The 17,641-nt window shown below is 47.8% G+C and overlaps 1 protein-coding gene across 4 annotated transcripts in view; it reads right to left on the minus strand.

Annotated features, from left to right (window-relative positions):
- Tub (TUB bipartite transcription factor) overlaps nucleotides 1-14,249 on the minus strand; it is an 82,402-nt gene extending 68,153 nt beyond the window's left edge. For all 4 annotated transcript variants that reach the window (XM_041667262.1, XM_041667260.1, XM_041667261.1 and 1 more), the window contains exon 1: nucleotides 14,071-14,249. In XM_041667262.1, coding sequence (XP_041523196.1) covers nucleotides 14,071-14,231 — 161 coding nt within the window. In that variant the 5' untranslated portion in view covers nucleotides 14,232-14,249. The remainder of the gene's footprint in view (nucleotides 1-14,070) is intronic.
- Between the last annotated feature and the right edge of the window lie 3,392 nt (nucleotides 14,250-17,641).

Raw genomic sequence — 17,641 nt, forward strand, 5'->3', positions numbered from 1 at the left:
GTGAGCACTCAGCAGAGGGTATATCCATTGTGTGGACGGGGCGAGGGAGTGGCAGTGGTGGGAGGACGGGAGCGAATGGCCACTATGGGGCAGAGCAGAGCAGCCTGGGGAATAGCTAACGGGGTTACAAGCTTTTTCTTAAAGGGCCAGGGAATAAATATTTTAGACTTGTGAGCCAGATTAGCTCCAGATTGCAGAAAGTGCTACATAGTATTTAAACAAATAGGTTTAACAGTGCCCCCAGTAAACTCCTTACAAAAGCAGGCACTTGTCCGCTGGCCATAATGCCCTGATTCAGTACATCCTGAAGACATAACCTCTTCTTACACACTGCCAAAGCACAGAGGGTGCTCACAGACTACCAGCACACTCACGGAGATCTCCTAGGGCATGGTATGGTCAGGGTTAGGACAGAGCGGTCCGGAGTCAGGAGCTGTGCTCCTCCTCTTGGCCCGCAGCACTCAAGACAGGGGACACTTACCTGCAGAGAAGGCTCGGATGCTGTTGTTATTCCCCTTTCTTCCTCTAGGGGGGTCTCTCTTGGTCTGGCTGATGCTCCTCCAACCCCTTCTCCAGCAGGGAATCCCCCGGAGCAAGGGGGTGGGGATGGGGTGAATGGGGCTGAACCACCCCAGGGACAAATCAGCAGACAGATGACACCCGGGGAAGGTGAGGTGGCCTGAGGCTGGAGGAGGAAGTGTAACCCAGCACCGAGAGCCAGGGGCCAAGAAGAGGCCAGGCTGGCGCTACTAGCCTGGTGAGGCTGGGTCCCACTGGACTCCCACGGCCACCAGGGACACACATAGCTACCGGGAGGCCTGTCCAGCCTCCCCACCCCAGCCCCTGCTCCCTCGTAGGTGACACTGGGCAATAAGATCACAAGTCCCTGGATGGGGCGGGTACGCTTGCGCTCAAGTTACACTAAAAGTGAGACAGAGGAAGATGGTATCGAGGCCCTGCAGACGCAGCACGGGCTCATCCAACATTGATGCGGGCCCTGGATTGCCCCAGAGCCCCTCTGAGAAGACGGAGTGAGTATCCCAGGTTTCAGGGTTTGGGGATGGGCTGCCGGACAGGGAAGGGTCACATGGGGATTCTTTCTGGCTCTCTTATTGAACCAGACCCCTCTGGTGAGTGCTCATGGCAGTGCAAGCCCTGGCTTACTAGGCCACTGTTTTTCAGACATTACTGGTTGACAGAATCTTCCAGGAAAAGCCAGCTTTTCAGCAGGCCCTCATCACACCCAGTAATGGGCTCAGGGGAAGGGAACTGTATTCACACTGCTCCACCCCCCAGTGTTATCCCTTCTCCTACCCAATGAAGAGGGAAAAAAGGACTGGTCACTCTCCCTCCCTGTTCCATTTTCTGGTACATGTACTTCCACTCAGATATACAACACTCGGATACTGACCACCTTGGTGGCACACACACACACACACACACACACACACACACACACTCACACCTGTCTCCAAGGATGCACAAACGTATCCATCTGTATCACGTGCCCCAACCTCAGATGTGTTATTGGTGTTGGCTCAGGGCATGCACACATCACATATGTACACACATGCACACACACTCACAGAACCTTTATTCCGGAGGAGCCCAACCCTAACAGCTTCTGTTCTGCAACGGCTGGTGATGGCTATGCGGACACTACTCAGGATGTCAGCCTGTGGAGATAGGGACAGAACCCCACTGGTCTTCCTGCATGGTGCTGCACTGATGTGTCAGAGGAGTGTGGATGGAGGCAGAGCCAGGGGGGATCCAGTCTTTGCTGCCGAATAGAACCTTGTAAAGAATCAATCCTGGGACCCCATGACCCTGACTTCCCTAACTACAAAGATGCCCCAGGCGCTGTGACTTCATCATTTGACTCGAGCTCTGGGCCCATTATTCGCACATTGGTTCCAGTCCGCTAGCATAATTTTTTTTTTTAGCAGGATTCATCTCTGAAAAATGCCTCTGTGACAAAAGCCCTGACAGCCTCAAGACAGACAGATGGATACACACACACACACACCTTGAATTTTCTTTTTTCATCTCCATTTCAGGCACCAGATTCCCACCTGATGGTGCAGAGGAGGAGGACTGGGAACAAGTCCCTGAACCCCAACTTGGGTACTGTGACTTGAAGAGAATCCTGACCAGCAAGGGCAGAGAGAAAGCCCCCCCCCCGCCTTTTAAGATACATCCTCACAGACTCCCTATGCAATGAACCCCGTTTGTCTCATCAGATCCAGCAGATCTGGCCCCGTCCCGCTAAACATCCATGAGAAGAGAAGCTTTGGAACACAGCAGAGTCTCCTGTCACATGTCACAGGTGGGATCTCAGTCCTGCCTTCCTTGACATCATCCCTCTACCTGGCCTTTCCAATCACGGAACACACACAGCAGGAGAGCAGGGTGCAGGGGAATGTTCCGGAAGGGGATCTGAGTACACTTTGTGCTGACTGATGAGACAGTTACTCTCAACCCTACAACAATGCAGGAAGGTTCTAATGTCCCACACTGTCCTCGATGTCACTAGTCACGTACAGAAAGTAAACCTCTTAATGCTGTTGTTCTAGGTTAGCATGCTGATAGAGTCATTTTAACTTTTTGTTCACTCCTCAGGGCCTTCCATGTAAGACCTGGGTCCCTGCCCTAACTCCCGAGAGAATCAAAATCACCGAACTTGTGCTTTTGGAAAAAAATAATAAAATGTGAAAATTATAAGAAAGAAAGAAAGAAAGAAAGAAAAGAAAAGAAAAGAGGAAGGAAGAAAAAGAAAGGAGGGAGGGAGGGAGGAAGGAAAGAAGGAAGGGAGGGAGGAAGGAAGAGAAAATAGGATAGGAAAGAGACCAATGACAGGGAAAAGACTGGACCCCTGCCCACCAAGGGCTGCCTGTAACAAAATATCTCTGTGCAGAAGGTGGTATATAAAGGACACATGGAAAGGTTACAAGACTGGAGCCAGGGCCCATTATGGCTTTTGTCTTTCTCAAGATCTGGCTCACTTCCACCCTCAGAAGTGCCTTTGTTCCTCCATAAACTTTTTCTTCTGTTATTATTTCTGTTGGCCCCTGTCCAAATCTGTGTTCAGAAAATACAAACCCGCAATCGCGCCGAGTACCCTCTGGGCTCCTACATCCACCTTTAACAAGAGGCATGGTGCCTGCTTAACCAGCCTAGTTTCTTCAGCTTCAGAGGAATAGGTCCATGGAGCTAGTGACTTGCCCATTGCCAGAAGGGGGAGCTCTAAGGGTGGGGCATAAACAAACCAGGGACTGCTGACTCTTCTCCATCTTTCAACACACCTGCCTACTTTATAAACCCAAGTACAAACAGCGAGCTCACATGCCTCAGGGCTCGGTCTGGCTGCCCCAGACAGCTGCTTCAGTTCCTTCCTGCTTCTCAGAGGAGTCTGACCCACTAGTGACGATGAATGGCGTGGGTTAGCTGGGCTCACCCTATGGGTCCCCTGTAGTGAACTCTCAGAGCCGTGAATATGTCTCAGTTTTAGGGGTGGGACCCCGCTTCACTGTTTAGTGGACTTGTGATTCCCCCGCCCCATCCTTCAAGGAGCTGAACCTCAGGCACTGGAAGGTCCTGAGACCCTGAGTCTCCACGCAACTTTGTTCCTCTCTGCCCACAAGGACCTACAGCTGTGCCCTCCTTTCCCGGCTGGTCCCAGCTGGTCCCAACTGGTTCCAGCTGGTGAAGCTTCAAGGACTGCCTCCTTCTACAGTTCTCAGCCTTCTCAGGCCCTTCCTTTCCTGCCTGCCCTTCCAACAGCCACTGGACACCTGGGGTGGGGTCTTCTTGAGTTAACATAACTGTATCTGGGAACTGCCTGCCTTTCAGATTCAGCTGGACAGAGACGTGAATGTGGTCTTGCCGTGTACCAGGAACAATCACAACAGCAAACAATCGAACTGCAGTCAAGGCTAGGTGTTGGCCTCGGCACTCTGATTTCCTTATCAAGCCGTGTGCACGGTAACTCATCTAATGCACACAACCACCCTTGAGGGTAGGTAGTGATGGCCTTTGTACAGGGGAGCAGTGGAAGCTCCAGGCAGTTTAATAGTCCCCCAAGGTCATCTGCTCTGTGCCAGAGCTCTGAATACCATGAAGGGACATTTTCTGGGACCTCAGAAAGCAGAAGCCAGAACTGTTGCTGAAGCATCCCTAAACCCTGGCTTCCCTTCCCTCCTCACACCCACCCCAGTCTAGTGGAGTCAGGCTCAAGAGCTCAATTAAAAACTTAAATATTACTTTCAAATATGGGTGTGTGGGGTGGTTACATATACATGAGTGTAGGTTACAGTGGAGGCCATATCACAGAAGGTTGTGAGCCATCATACGGGTGCTGAGAAGCGAACTGGGGTCTTCGGAAGAGCAGCAAGTGCCCTTAACTACAGAGCCATCTCAGTAGCCCCAAACACCGCATTTCTGAAAACAGAAGCACCCATCTTGTTAGTGTCCAGTTCTTCTGGAACGATAAAGCGAGCCTTAGTAGAGACGGAAAACTCCCACAAGAAGAATTTAACTACTTCCTGGGCTTATGGCTTGGTTGGTAGAGAACTTGTCTAGAATACACAAGGTAGAGGAGGTCAATCTGGTTCTCTTGTCCTCATGAGCTTCAGGTCAGCTAAGCCACAAGCTTTATTTGGCCTAATCCTACAGAGAGGACAGACATGATCTGTCTGGTAATCCACATCCTACCTGCCTGGGTAAACAGCACCTCACTAGAGTTCCACAGCGGCCTATGCATGTCAGTAAAGTCACCACTCCCAGCTTACAGTTGGGGAAACTGAGGCTGAAGAGGATGATCTACTCACTTAATACATTTCTAAGTTGCCTTACCTTTGTTTCTTAAATGTTTATTTTAAAGTACGTGTGTGTGTGTGTGTGTGTGTGTGTGTGTGTGTGTGTGTACTGCACATGAGTCTAAGTGCCGCGCCAGGGGAGGCCAGAAAAGGAAGCTGGGTCCTCTGGCACTAGAATAACATGTGGTTGTGAGCCTCCTGACATGGGTGCAGGGAACTGAACTCATCCTGAAAGAGCATCAAGTACTCCTCACCACTGAGCCATCTCTGTAGCTTCCTTGTTTCTTTTTTTATGCATTCATGTGATTGTTAAATCAGCAAAGTGGAAAGGAAGTCCCTTTACTGGGTTGCGTTTACATCGTGAGAGGTAGCTGAGACATGAACCAGATATAAAGTCTAGATTGCAGCCTCGTGCCCATCTGTGGCATCTCAGGCATTGAGCCTTTCGGGAGCCCCCGCTGTCCCTTGAAATGCTGCCTGCCATGTTCCTGGTCTCTGATCCTGTATTCAAAATTTGCCACAAAGTTATAATAACCAAAGCAGTGAGGTATCTGCATAAGGACAGGAAGACAGGAGGAACCAAACTGAGAGCTCAGGAATTAACCTAGTCACTAAAGGTATAAGGAACAACAACAAACAAACAAAAACCAGATAAATTAAACTTTATTCATTTGAACACTTTTGTGATTTGAATGGCTCTGTAAAGGAAGTGGGCAGACAAGCTCCGGAACGGGAAATATCTGTAAAATATGAATCGGAAAGAGTTCAATGTCCAGAACAAATAAATAACCAAAAGAGCTGTGTGGGGTAGTGCATGCCTTTAGTCCCAGCACTCGGGAGGCAGGCAGGTGCATCTCTGTGAGTTCAGGACCAGCCTGGTCTACAAAGCAAGTTTAAGAACAACCAAAGCTGTTATAAATAAAAACCCTGTCTTGAAAAAAAAAATGGTCAAAAGATAGACTCTTTTCCAAGATATAAGAATGGCCAAAGGGTGCCTGAATGATATCAATGCCCACTTTCATTTGTCTTTTGAAAACATAAATTGAAGCCGGAATAGGGTACCATTTTGTGCAACTGAGATGGTTCTAATAATGCAGAAGTGAACAGGTGTTTGAGAAAATGTGAAGTAGGAACACTTCTTATACATTTCTGATGGAAATAGAAAATGCTACAGCTTTAGTAGGAGACAGTTCTGGTTCAAAAAAAATAAAAAGAGAAAAGAAAAGAAAGAAAAAAGCTAAGAATGAACAAATAGCAAGTCTGCTCTAAATAACAGAGACTTGGGCATTGGCAGAGCAATTTTCAGAGCTGTGATCCACAGCAATCAAAAGACCAGAACAACCCAAGCTCCAGAAACAGAGGAATGGATAAACAAGATGTGGCATATTGTTCTGCCAAAAATAGGAATGAGGTTCTTGTACTTTCCACAATATGGATGAATCTCACAAACTAAAGGAAAAAAGTCAGACACGAGGAAAAATATCATGCTATCCAGTTTTATGAATTGCTTAGTATAGGCAAATTCATAGAAATACAAAGTAGATTAGAGGTGCCAAGAACTGAAGGGAAGGCGACTTATTCGTCAATGGACAGAGTGTCTGTTCAGGATGGTGTGCTTTAGGAAAAAGGATAATGGTTACTGATGGATGGAACCGATGGGTGGCTCTGAACTGAATTTAGAAACCACTCACCGTATGATCTATGCTTCTCACCACCGCTAAAATCCTCCAGCTGTGTTGGTGGACAAAGCAACGACCAACTGGAAACTTTACTGTGTGCATGTGCCATGTATACTTGTGGAGGGAAAGGACAATTTTGCAGTCAACTCTCTCTTCCACCTCTCATGGGTTCCAGCAATGGAACTCGGGCCATCAAGCTTGCACCACAAGACTGCAGCCATCTCAGAAGCTGGGGAGTTGGGAGTTTTTAAAAAGACGATTTACAAAATTGACTGGAAATATACAACACTTAAGGAAAATCTTACAAGAGTTAAGGCCTCTGCATTGAAAACTATAGAACGTGCCCGAGAAAAGACGATGCTGTGAATGAACAGAGATCCATCTTCCCGGGTCACACAGTCTACGAGCACTGGGTTGTCACCTCTCCAACTTGACCTATAAATTCAATGACCCCAACTCAAATCTAAACTGGTCATATTGTTGTCGTTTGTGCTGAATTTTAAAAGTTCTCAAATTAACATGAAATTAAAAAGTACCTATTACACTCAAAATGACTTTGATAAAAAACCAAGTTGAAGTTCCATGAACTGCCTGATTTAAAGACGAATAAGGTTACAGAAATCAAGAGAGTATGCTTTCAGCATCAAGACAGTCAGATTACTGGACCAGATTAGACGTAACTTAAAATAAGGACATCTGACTTTGAGACTGGCTGACCCTGATCTCCCAATTCCCTCTCTCGCTTTGAGACTAGCTCTCTTTGTATGGTCTAGGCTGTCCTTGAATGTCTGGGCTGAAATGACCTCCTTTCCAGGTCTCTGAGTTGCTGGTGCACACCACCATGCTCACTTTGGTTGTTCAATACAGGCTCAAAGCAGAAAGAGAGAAAGCCTTTTCCAGAAGTGATGCGAGGGCTAGAGAGATGGTTCAGTAGTTAAGAGCACTGCCTGCTTTTTCAGAGGACCCAAGTCCAATTCCCAGCACCCATATGATGGCTCATAACCATTTGTAATTCCAGTCACAGAGAATCTGATAGGCTCTTCTGGTCTTGGTGGTACTAGGCACCTGTGTGGTACATAAACATGTGTGCTGGGAAAACACTCATGCACATAAAATTTAAAATGTGGAACTGGAACAACTGAGTATCTTTTTAAATTTTTTAACTTTGTTACTTACTTATATATGTATGTGTGCATCTGTGTGTATACAGTATGTGCACAGTTCATATGTGTGCATCTGTGTGTATACAGTATGTGCACGGGTGTGTATGTGTGCATCTGTATGTATACAGTACGTGCACGGGTATGTATGTATGTGTACATCTGTATGTATATAGTACGTGCACGGGTACGTATGTGTACATCTGTATGTATACAGTATGTGCACGGGTACGTATGTGTACATCTATACGTATACAGTATGTGCAAGGGCACGTATTGTGCATCTGTGTGTATACAGAATGTGCACAGGTGCGTATGTGTGCATCTGTATGTATACAGTACGTGCACGGGTATGTATGCATGCATCTGTATGCATACAGTACGTGCACGGGTACGTATGTGTACATCTGTATGTATACAGTACGTGCAAGGGCACGTATTGTGCATCTGTGTGTATACAGAATGTGCACGGGTGCGTATGTGTGCATCTGTGTGTATACAGAATGTGCACGGGTGCGTATGTGTGCATCTGTATGTATACAGTATGTGCACGGGTACGTATGTGTACATCTGTATGTATACAGTACGTGCACGGGTACGTATGTGTACATCTGTATGTATACAGTATGTGCAAGGGCACGTATTGTGCATCTGTGTGTATACAGAATGTGCAGAGGTGCGTATGTGTGCATCTGTGTGTATACAGTACATGCAAGGGTATGTATGTGTGCATCTGTATGTATACAGTACATGCAAGGGTATGTATGCGTGCATCTGTATGTATACAGTACGTGCAAGGGTACATATGTGTGCATCTGTATGCAGACAGGATGTGCATGGGTACTGAGGGGCCTACTGAAGGTGTCTGATCCACTGTAGCTGTAGTTATAAGTGGTTTGACCTCTCTGAGGTGGGTGCTGGGAACCATACTTGGGTTTTCAGAAGAGTAGCAAGTGCTCTCAACCACTGTAATCTCTCCAGCTGCATCTTTGTCTTAAACCTACATAGCCACACAGCCAAGCATGGTGGCACGCATCCATCATCCCTGCACACAGGAGGTGAGGGCAGGAAGATTGCCAAATTCAAGGCCACCCCGGTCTACGCCAGGAGTTCTAGACCAGCTAGACACAAAGATGGCCTATTTTAAACAAAATGAAACAAAACCAACAGAAAACAGCACTGCACACATAAAAGTAAAACAGAGCTAAATTTAACACAAAAGGGAGGTATTTCTAGGAAAACTTTTGTCTTATGCATTTAAGTCACGGAAACACTTTACTGTAGTTTTGGTAGCCTTAGCTCCTTGGAGGCCTGCTGGTCTCTGCACTGTGGTCCAAACAGGCAAAGGACGACACAGTCAAGGACTGGGGGATGGGTCTGGCTTTTCTCACTTTTTGTTATGCAATGAGTCCTTAATATTTAGGGATAACTCATAACAGAAATAAATTGATAAACTGAACCTCATCACAAGCAAAGATTTCTGCTTTAGAAAACACAGAAGGGGACAGAAAGACAGCGAGAGGATGAGAGACAGCACAGCCAGCTAGACAACCAACGAAGGACACAACAGTCCAGCAGGCGTGGTGTTACATGTTTGTGGGAGGTGGAGGCCAGCCTCAGCTATGCAGAGTTTGAGGTTACATGAGCTCCTGTCTGAACACACACGGTGGGGAGAGAGAGAGAGCCAAAAATATCAAAAGGTCTCATAAATTCTACCAATAAGGTAACACCTGGTTTGAGGATAGGGAAAACACTTAAGCATTTGCTTCCTCCCAAAGACATGTAGATGGCAATTGAAAAGCTGCACATGAAAAGTTGCTTAACATCATTAGTTACCAGGGAAATGCAAAATAAAACCACAGGGACATACCACTGCATACATATTGGAATGCTTCAAGTTAAAAGTTTGCCAGTCCAGGCTTGTCCCCAGCATGTGGAGGAGCTGGGACTCCCAACCAGTGCTCACGAGAATGTCCAATGGTTCACCAACTTTGGAAAAGTTTCTGAAAATGTTAAATATACAATGACCATATAACCCAGACATTCCTCTGCTAAATGTCTGCCTACCAACATAAACACACACTTATACACAGACTTGTACTTGATAGTAACACATTTGTATTTGTAATAGCCCCATACTAATGGCAACCCACTTGTCTGCCAGAGGATGACTAGATACTGCAGAATATTCTTATAATGTGAACTTTCTCAGCAGTAAAGAGACGTGATCTACTGACTTGGGCAACAAGGAAGAATGTCAGATGGCCCTGTGGGAAAATGGCAGCCGTGAGGGCATATACTGAGTGATGCCATTTGTTTAAAGTTCTAAGACATACAAACTGAAATGGTTCTCTGAGGACGGCGCACGAGATACAGAAGTTGGAGGAGGAACAGGAAAGAACCGTTACAACCTTGCTCCGCAGCGCTCTAGCCCATTCTGAGCATTTGGTGCTGCTCCCGCTAGGGGGCGCTCTTCCACACTCCTCATTCTCTTGCTCTTTGCCACACTGCTGAAGTAACACTTTATCCACACTGCATGAAGTAACTTGTCCTGGCAGTTGACCTCTGTCCTCTTTACCTTCCTTCTCTGCACTTCCACAGGTTGCTTGGCATTATCCATCTCGAGTGTCCACGTCTATCCCACGCCCACTAGTCGGCTGAACTGAGACTGGGCTGATTTGTTCACTGCCCCATTTCCTAGACACTGCCACCATCAGTGCTAAAATTATTTAATGAACGGACTGTTTGAAGAGACTGATATGACTATCTTATTTTTGTCAATGAGGGTTACACAACTTGTCACATGACCAGTAACTGGTAGAACTGGGCTTTTAAGTCAGATCATGTTGACTACAGAAAACCAGAAAGTTCTATGTAGTTAATGTCACTTTTACTCAGTCTAAGAGGCCAAACTGGTGAATACATTACTGTCAAAGAAAGCATTCAAAGCTATCTGCAAAAACAGAAAACAATTCTTTTCTCTGTGAACAACTTGGCAATAGCCAGAGTCTAAAACTAGCAGCCCTTCCTCAAGGTGTTTGTGCTAATCACACAATAAGACATGAGACATGAGGGAAAGTTCTACACAAACATGGATGTTTAATAGAATTGTTTATAATAGCAAAAATAAAAATAACAAACAAAAAAACAAGAACAAAAGTCCCCAAAATGGAGTGCCTGGAATGGGCTGGAAATGGCGTCACATCGGAGAGTGACAGGAGGTCATGCCTCGCGTGATCAGCTTTTTAGAAACAGGAAAAGACAAGGCCATTTGCTTAGAGTCTTGGGGTAGAGATCAGAGTCACCTAGTAAGTGGGTCCCAGTACGGTCTGGTGACAAGTGACAGCAATCGGAGCTATTCAGGAGGCCGAGGCAGGAGAACTGAAGAACGTGAGGCCAGTGTAGTGGACTACACAGTAAATTCAAGCGAGACTCCGGCTCAGGGGTCTCATAGCTTAGGCTCAGCACTTGCCTGGCACATGTGGGCCCTGGGTTTTTCCACATCACAAATACGTGAGATGGTCCTGCGCGTGATGAAGTGTGGAGAGATATGACGGCCAAGGGAAGTGAAGCTAACCATGGAGAAGAAAGAGATGGACAGAAGACATAAGGGGCCTCACCTGAAACCTTTCTGCCACGCTATGAACAAGCCCAAAAAAGCATGTGGAGAGAGACACACACAGCTGTTCTGGCTTTCTCAGCCCTGGTACCAGTTGAGAAACAAGCCTGGCCCAGGAAAGCTGAGCTGAGCCAGACCATAAGAACTGTCCAGGAAGTATAGCTTACTTGTGAGGTCAGGGTGAGGCAGCTGAAGGACAAAATTCCCACCCGCCTTTTTTCCTGAAGGTCGTAGCAACACAGGCTAGCCTAAAACTTTTTCTGTATGACCATGAACTCTTAATTATCCTGCCTCCACCTCCTGAGTGCCGGGACTACAGGCGTGTGCTACCGTGGTTTATGCAAAGCTGGGGATTGAACCCAGGACCTCCTGCATTCTTGGTAAACGCATAATGACCGAGCAACATCCGGAGCCCAGAGTTTAACTTTTAATATCCTTGTACCTTGTACCTGTGTCATGTAGTATTTTTAACAGTCTTTTGAGGTTGTGTGATTCTTTTGCAATATTTATGTGTTGAAAGCCAAAACAGAGATGGTTGCTATCCGACCTGTGGCTCCAGAGAGCAGTCCAAACAGGATTTTCACACCTGGGCACTTCTGCACTGATGGAGTCTAGTGCCCTAATATCCTTGTTTAGTTCATTTGGACGTGATCCAGGGATTCTGTTTTCTCTTTCTTTCCTTTTTTTTTTCGGGGGAGGCTCAAGACAGGGTTTCTCTGTGTAACAGCCCTGGTTGTCCTGGAACTAGCTCTTGTAGACCAGGCTGGCCTAGAACTCACAGAAATCCCCCTGCCTCTGCCTCCCAAGTGCTGGAATTAAAGGCATGTGCCACCATCGGCCTGCAGATTCCATTTTCTTTATAAAAGTCCCAAGATATTGAGGATGTCAGGATGACAAGAAGAGACTCTTGGAGACAGGACCCCAGAAATATTTTCATGCCATGGCCTAAAAAGGAGACCAGTACCCAGGTCCCGAAAACCAGGGTTCCCAAAGACTGCTACAGTATTGACTAATGAAAGAGCGACAGCAATGATCACTGTGTCCCAACCGTTTGCTCTGCCCTTGACATCTAGCACCTCATTTAATATTGCCAACACGACTCCATTTTACAAATGGAGAAACTGAGGCCCAGAAAAGGGGAAGTTCTTTGAGGTTAGCTAGCTGGAGTCACGATTTGAATGTAGGTTGTCTAAGTGCAGAGCCTCTGGTTTGTTTGTACAGGGGCAAAAAACCAGAACACAAAACAAGCAAAAACCCAGCACTAGTTACTACTAAAAATTACCATGACTTTAAACTTTCTCCTTTATTTTCATTAGGCATTTGGCATATGCTACGGCCCTTCTCTACCCGACTGTAGACAGTGGAGCCTGTCTGAAGTACGGATTTCCATATCCCCAGGGCTCAGCCTATAGTTTGTACTCCATGTATGTTTGTTCGTTAAATATATAAATGTGTGATTTGGGATCGCAACACAAGCTGGTAGGTTTTCTTCTGAGTTGCATATACCAGCCATTTTTGAGTTTTCTCTAGACAGAACACTGCTGTTCAGAAGGGCAGTTTCATTAGAATTCAGAGTTGGCCGCGGGGTGGGGGGTCAGCAGATTGCTGCTAGGGCTGTGCTGAAGGGGGGGGGGGGGATCAGCTGCTTCAAAGAGTATGGCCCCAGAAGCGGCCTTAAATGCAAAGAAAGGGATGCATCGGATGCAACCACAAGAGGAAGAAGAGTGGACAAACCTGCACGTTTGCTGGCTAAGAGGAGACAGAATAGGGTTGCTGCAGAGGGGAGACCCCGGGCGAGAGAGGTGGGTTCTCGCGGGAATTAGTCTCAGGAAGGAGGAACACCTGTTCCTCTGAATCGTAGAAAAACTAACACGGTCAGAGATGCAGCCAGGGTTTCTCAGAGGAAAGCAGGCCAAGGGAAGAGCAAAGGGGCGGGGAGATCGGTTAATGAAGTTTCTTCCAGCTTTTACTGTTGAAAGCCAGGGATCAGAAAATTCACTCCAGGATTCTGGAGATCCACACACGGCTGGGAACTTAAAAAACGAAGACAACATCAACGAAACTATTATTCGCATGTTTTCCTTTTTAAATTGGGGATGGAGGTCATTTAACACGTAAAAAAGGGTAAAAAATGGTAGAACGGATATAGTCTCTGAATAATCTACTCTGCTTTATCACTAACTCATTTTGCTGTCCTTATTTTTCTCATTTTGTCCGGAAGGATGATTCCTTCCTCCAGGACCAGTGCGTGGGGAGCGCAGCTCCAAGCCGCCCACGCTGGCAGCCGCTTGCCATCACCGCGGGGTGAACGCGGAGCCTGACACCCCCATTGGAGCCTAGTGCGGTTCCTATGCCCCAACACCCAGCCCAGGGCTGCGACCCGCCAACCAGGTGAATCAGGCAACAACTCCCAGAGGCAAGTCTGCCAGTCTTCTCAGGGATAAATCAGGTCCCTCCCTGAGGGTCGGTTGGGCGCACCGCGGCAGCTCGGCCTTTCTGGGGTTCCAGCGCCCACCCGCACCGCAGGATGACAGCCCGAGGACCTTGGTGCCCGCGCATGCTCCTCCTATTGCTCTGACCCGCAGGTGTCAGGATGCCCGCGCCTGAGCTCCGACTCTGGATATCCCAGGCCATGGGTAACCCGGGTCCCGGATGCATGCGGATGCGGGTGCCGGAATCTATGCGTATCCCCGGGCGCTCACGCCCGCATTAGCCTTGAGCACGCGCGTCAGCGGCGGCGCCCACGCGTGGCCACCCGGAGGACCGGGAGGAGCTCATTTTCCCCGCGCGCGCCCTACCTATCGTAGCTCCAGCGGCTGTAGGACAGGGTACGGTGGCTGCTCACTCCCTCCATCGCCGTCCTGGACTGGGCTTGGGGCTCCACGGTCAGCGGCGGCTGCGCGGGGGCTCGCTCACTCGCGTTGGGCCGGGCTAGGGCGCGGGCGGAGGACTGTACCATTCGCCCCCCGGGGGTGACCCCCCCCCTCTGTCTCCACCAATGACGAGGGCGTGCGGGCTGCAGGGACCCGGACCCGAGGGGTCCCCTTCCCTGCGTGCCTGTCCCGCGGGGGCGCGGCTGCGGCAACTCTACTGCTTATTTATTTATTTCCAATGTGCGCTCCACGTTGCCGTGGCAACCGCCCCATCTTTTCCGGCGTCAGTAGAGCACCGCTGCTTTCAAACCTTGCTGGGACCGAGCTGGCTAAGAGGTTGTGCTTTCCGTTTGCATGGGGGAATCCCGGATGCTCTCTTCTTATTCAGGACCCTTCTGCTGAGATGTCTTCCACCCTCCGCAGGGAAAGGGAATACCCACCCCTCTGATTTCCCTATATCCTGAGTTCTCTCGATCCTCCCCTTCCCAGGGGAGAACTCATTCTTGCAGCAACATTACTCTCCAATTCACAATGTTTCTTTTTTTGCTTACAGGGAACAAAAATCCATTCCTTCTACTCCCCTTCTTCACCATATTCCCTGGGCCAACAATTAGCATATTGTGACTTTTGTGGTTCTCAGAGTCAGAGAACCAAGCTCTGTAAACCTCCCATTCCTGGGCCAGTTTGTCCTGTTTATGTCCCTTTGTGCTTTCTTCATTACTACCACAAATCCTTTGGAAAGTATCCGGCTGTCTTGTTCAGTGGGACAGGTTCAAGCAGAGTTCATACAGATCTTCCCTTCTCAATAAGAGGAATACCCGAGATTTTGCAACTGTGCTTCAAAAGTGCCCAATTCCTCCTCCTGCTGGATGCCGACACTAGTAAGAGGCAAGGACCCTTTCTCCGGGGCCTTGCTAGGCAATCCCACCGGCCTAACAGAGGACTCCGTGGTGATGCTTAGGGTATGGCCTCCCCAGTTTTCAGCTCTGGGTCAGAACTCTTGGCTTTAAAGTTGTTTCCAAAATGTACCTGGTGCAACCTAGAGAAGGCTAAGTGGACGAACCACCAAGATAGAGCAGGTGGAACAGAGGTGACTAGGGCCTGCCTATCTTCCAGGCTACTCTTCCCCTTCCCCCACCTTAGGTTTCTGGGGTTTACAGGTATAATCTTCTTGCGGAGATCATAGAGGCCTAAGAAGGACTTGTCAGTGCAGCTGTTGTGGAAAGTCTGAGCTAACTTCCCATCCAGGTCAGGGTCATGGAGTGGCCCATATTTATTCTCTGCAGGCAGAGTGCTGAGAGGCAAGGTTTGAGCTCTGCTAATGCTTAGAGACTTAACCCCGTGCCTTACAGGAGTGGCAGCTGGCAGTGTACCTGTTGCATCCAGCCTGCATTCGTGCTTTTCCTGAACAGGGTTTTACATTGAATAAATTGACAACACTGGCCAGGGGTGGGGAGAGAATGCTGTCAGTCAAGAGCTCACAGTGCAAGGGCAGAGACTTGAGTTCCATCGTGAATGAAAGGAGGACATGGCCACAGCAAGGTATGGTTGAGGAGGTTTTTATTGTAGATATGAGGGAGAGTGTGGCTAGAGGCATCTAGAAGAGTCCAGACTGAACCAGAGAGAGGAGGGGAGTGTGTGTGTGTGTGTGTGGGGGGGGGGGAACCAAGAGCCACGTGCAGAGGACCCAAAGAGCAAAGAGGGCAAGAGAGAGAGGAAAGAGCAAGAGTGTAGGATTATGTAGGAACAAGAAGCAGGGCAAAGGGAAGGGAAGCCCTGGCTGGAGAGGTTTAGGGTGGGGGCGGGGTAAGAAAGAGCAGAGAGGAGCCTCAAGTACTGAGTGCACCTAGAGGCCAATGTGGGCTTTGGTATGCTAATAAGCACCACAGTTATCCATTTGTCCCAAGTTTCTTTGGCAGATCCCACATTAAAACAAAACAAAACAAAAACCAAGCCTGTTGGCACTCACTTGTAATTCCAGTTCTGAGGAGGAAGAGACAGGTAGATCTCTGGAACTAGTCTATTAGGCCAGGTCTAGGCCAGTGAGAGATCCTGTCTCAAAAACCAAGGGGGATGGTTCACAAGGATGCACACTTGACATTGCATGCACACATACACAAGCATGAACACAAACACATTCTCACAACTGGGAGACACGACCATGATTTATCTGCCCATCCTCTCTTGAGTCCTCAGGGAATGCGAGCAATCTGGGGCTGTTTCAGGATCACAGGAAGAGCCGAGAAGTGCTTGCTCCTCACACATTCCCCTCCAGACCTCAGACCACACTCAACCAGCTTACCGCACTACCACCTTACCCGGTCCTTGTTGCTTTTGAGTTTGCCACCCCTGCCCAATCCAGTCATGTCTCTAACCACTAAGTTTCCCAGCTGGCTATCAGAGCTGATAGAACCAGGGTTTTCCAAGAGGTAGGCACTAAGCAACGTGCTGCAACTTAGTGTCTCAAGCAGACACTGTTACTCTTCCCTGTGGAGTTCACACACTGAGTCCTATACAGGATCCCTCTTCTGAACCACATCTTGATGGTGAGATACTTGACAAGCCCATGACCTCACAACAGTGGGTTAAGAATCTAAATGAATTCATTACCCCACGTGAGGTCTGGGTTCATTGTTTGGGCAGAAGTGGGGCCATGGCTTTGTGCATGTTAGGAACATGAGCTACACCCCCAGCTTCTATTTGACTTCTAATGTAGACTTAAGCAAGAAAATTACCTTCAGTAAGTTCCAGCTAAGGTGCCAGCTTCCCCAACTCTAACAGTCCAACAGTTGCCACACCAACTCCAGTGTCGTCTGTGTGACATGACATATGTCATTAATGCCGGACAGGAACTACACGTCCTATGGGACTAGGATTCCTGGAGGTCAATGGCAGATAGCCTGGTATTGGCCGCCCTTGGGGCACAGATGGGATTCTCGAGTAGCTGGCTATGCAGGATATGAGCTTTGCACAATTTCTTTCATAATAATGATAGTCTTTATATATACAAGACAAGGATCATTCTCTTCAGAAACAGCTCTGAGATAAGGAAGCACAGTATGGGAATGTATAAGACTACAGCAGAACCTTTGTCATACACAGGGTGTATGATGAGCAAGGGAATAGATGGGTTAATGTTGATGGACAAAGACTGTTATATTATACTTTGAACTTTATGGATAGGCTTGCTAGATCCCAACCCCCATGATGTCTGCTGCATAAGAAGGTACTAAAAAGTATAGTTCAACAGGTGCAGAGAACTGTCACTAGATGAAATAAATGGTTAGGAAGAGGAAGGGCCATGATAGCGATAATGAGACAGAAAGTTTCTATTCATAAGATGAAACCACTTGTCTGAGGTTTACATTCCCAAGTCAAGATTTCCTCTTCTAAGGATGCTTTATGTCTAACACCTGTTCCTGATAATATACTTTTCTTAAATATTGCTGATGTGACTAAAAGAAGCTTTCATACTGTGCCAACCAATGATACATTA

Source organism: Microtus oregoni, unplaced genomic scaffold (genome assembly GCF_018167655.1).
Source record: "Microtus oregoni isolate MIOR12 unplaced genomic scaffold, Mior012 000016F_ref0000370, whole genome shotgun sequence".
NCBI lineage: Eukaryota > Metazoa > Chordata > Mammalia > Rodentia > Cricetidae > Microtus > Microtus oregoni.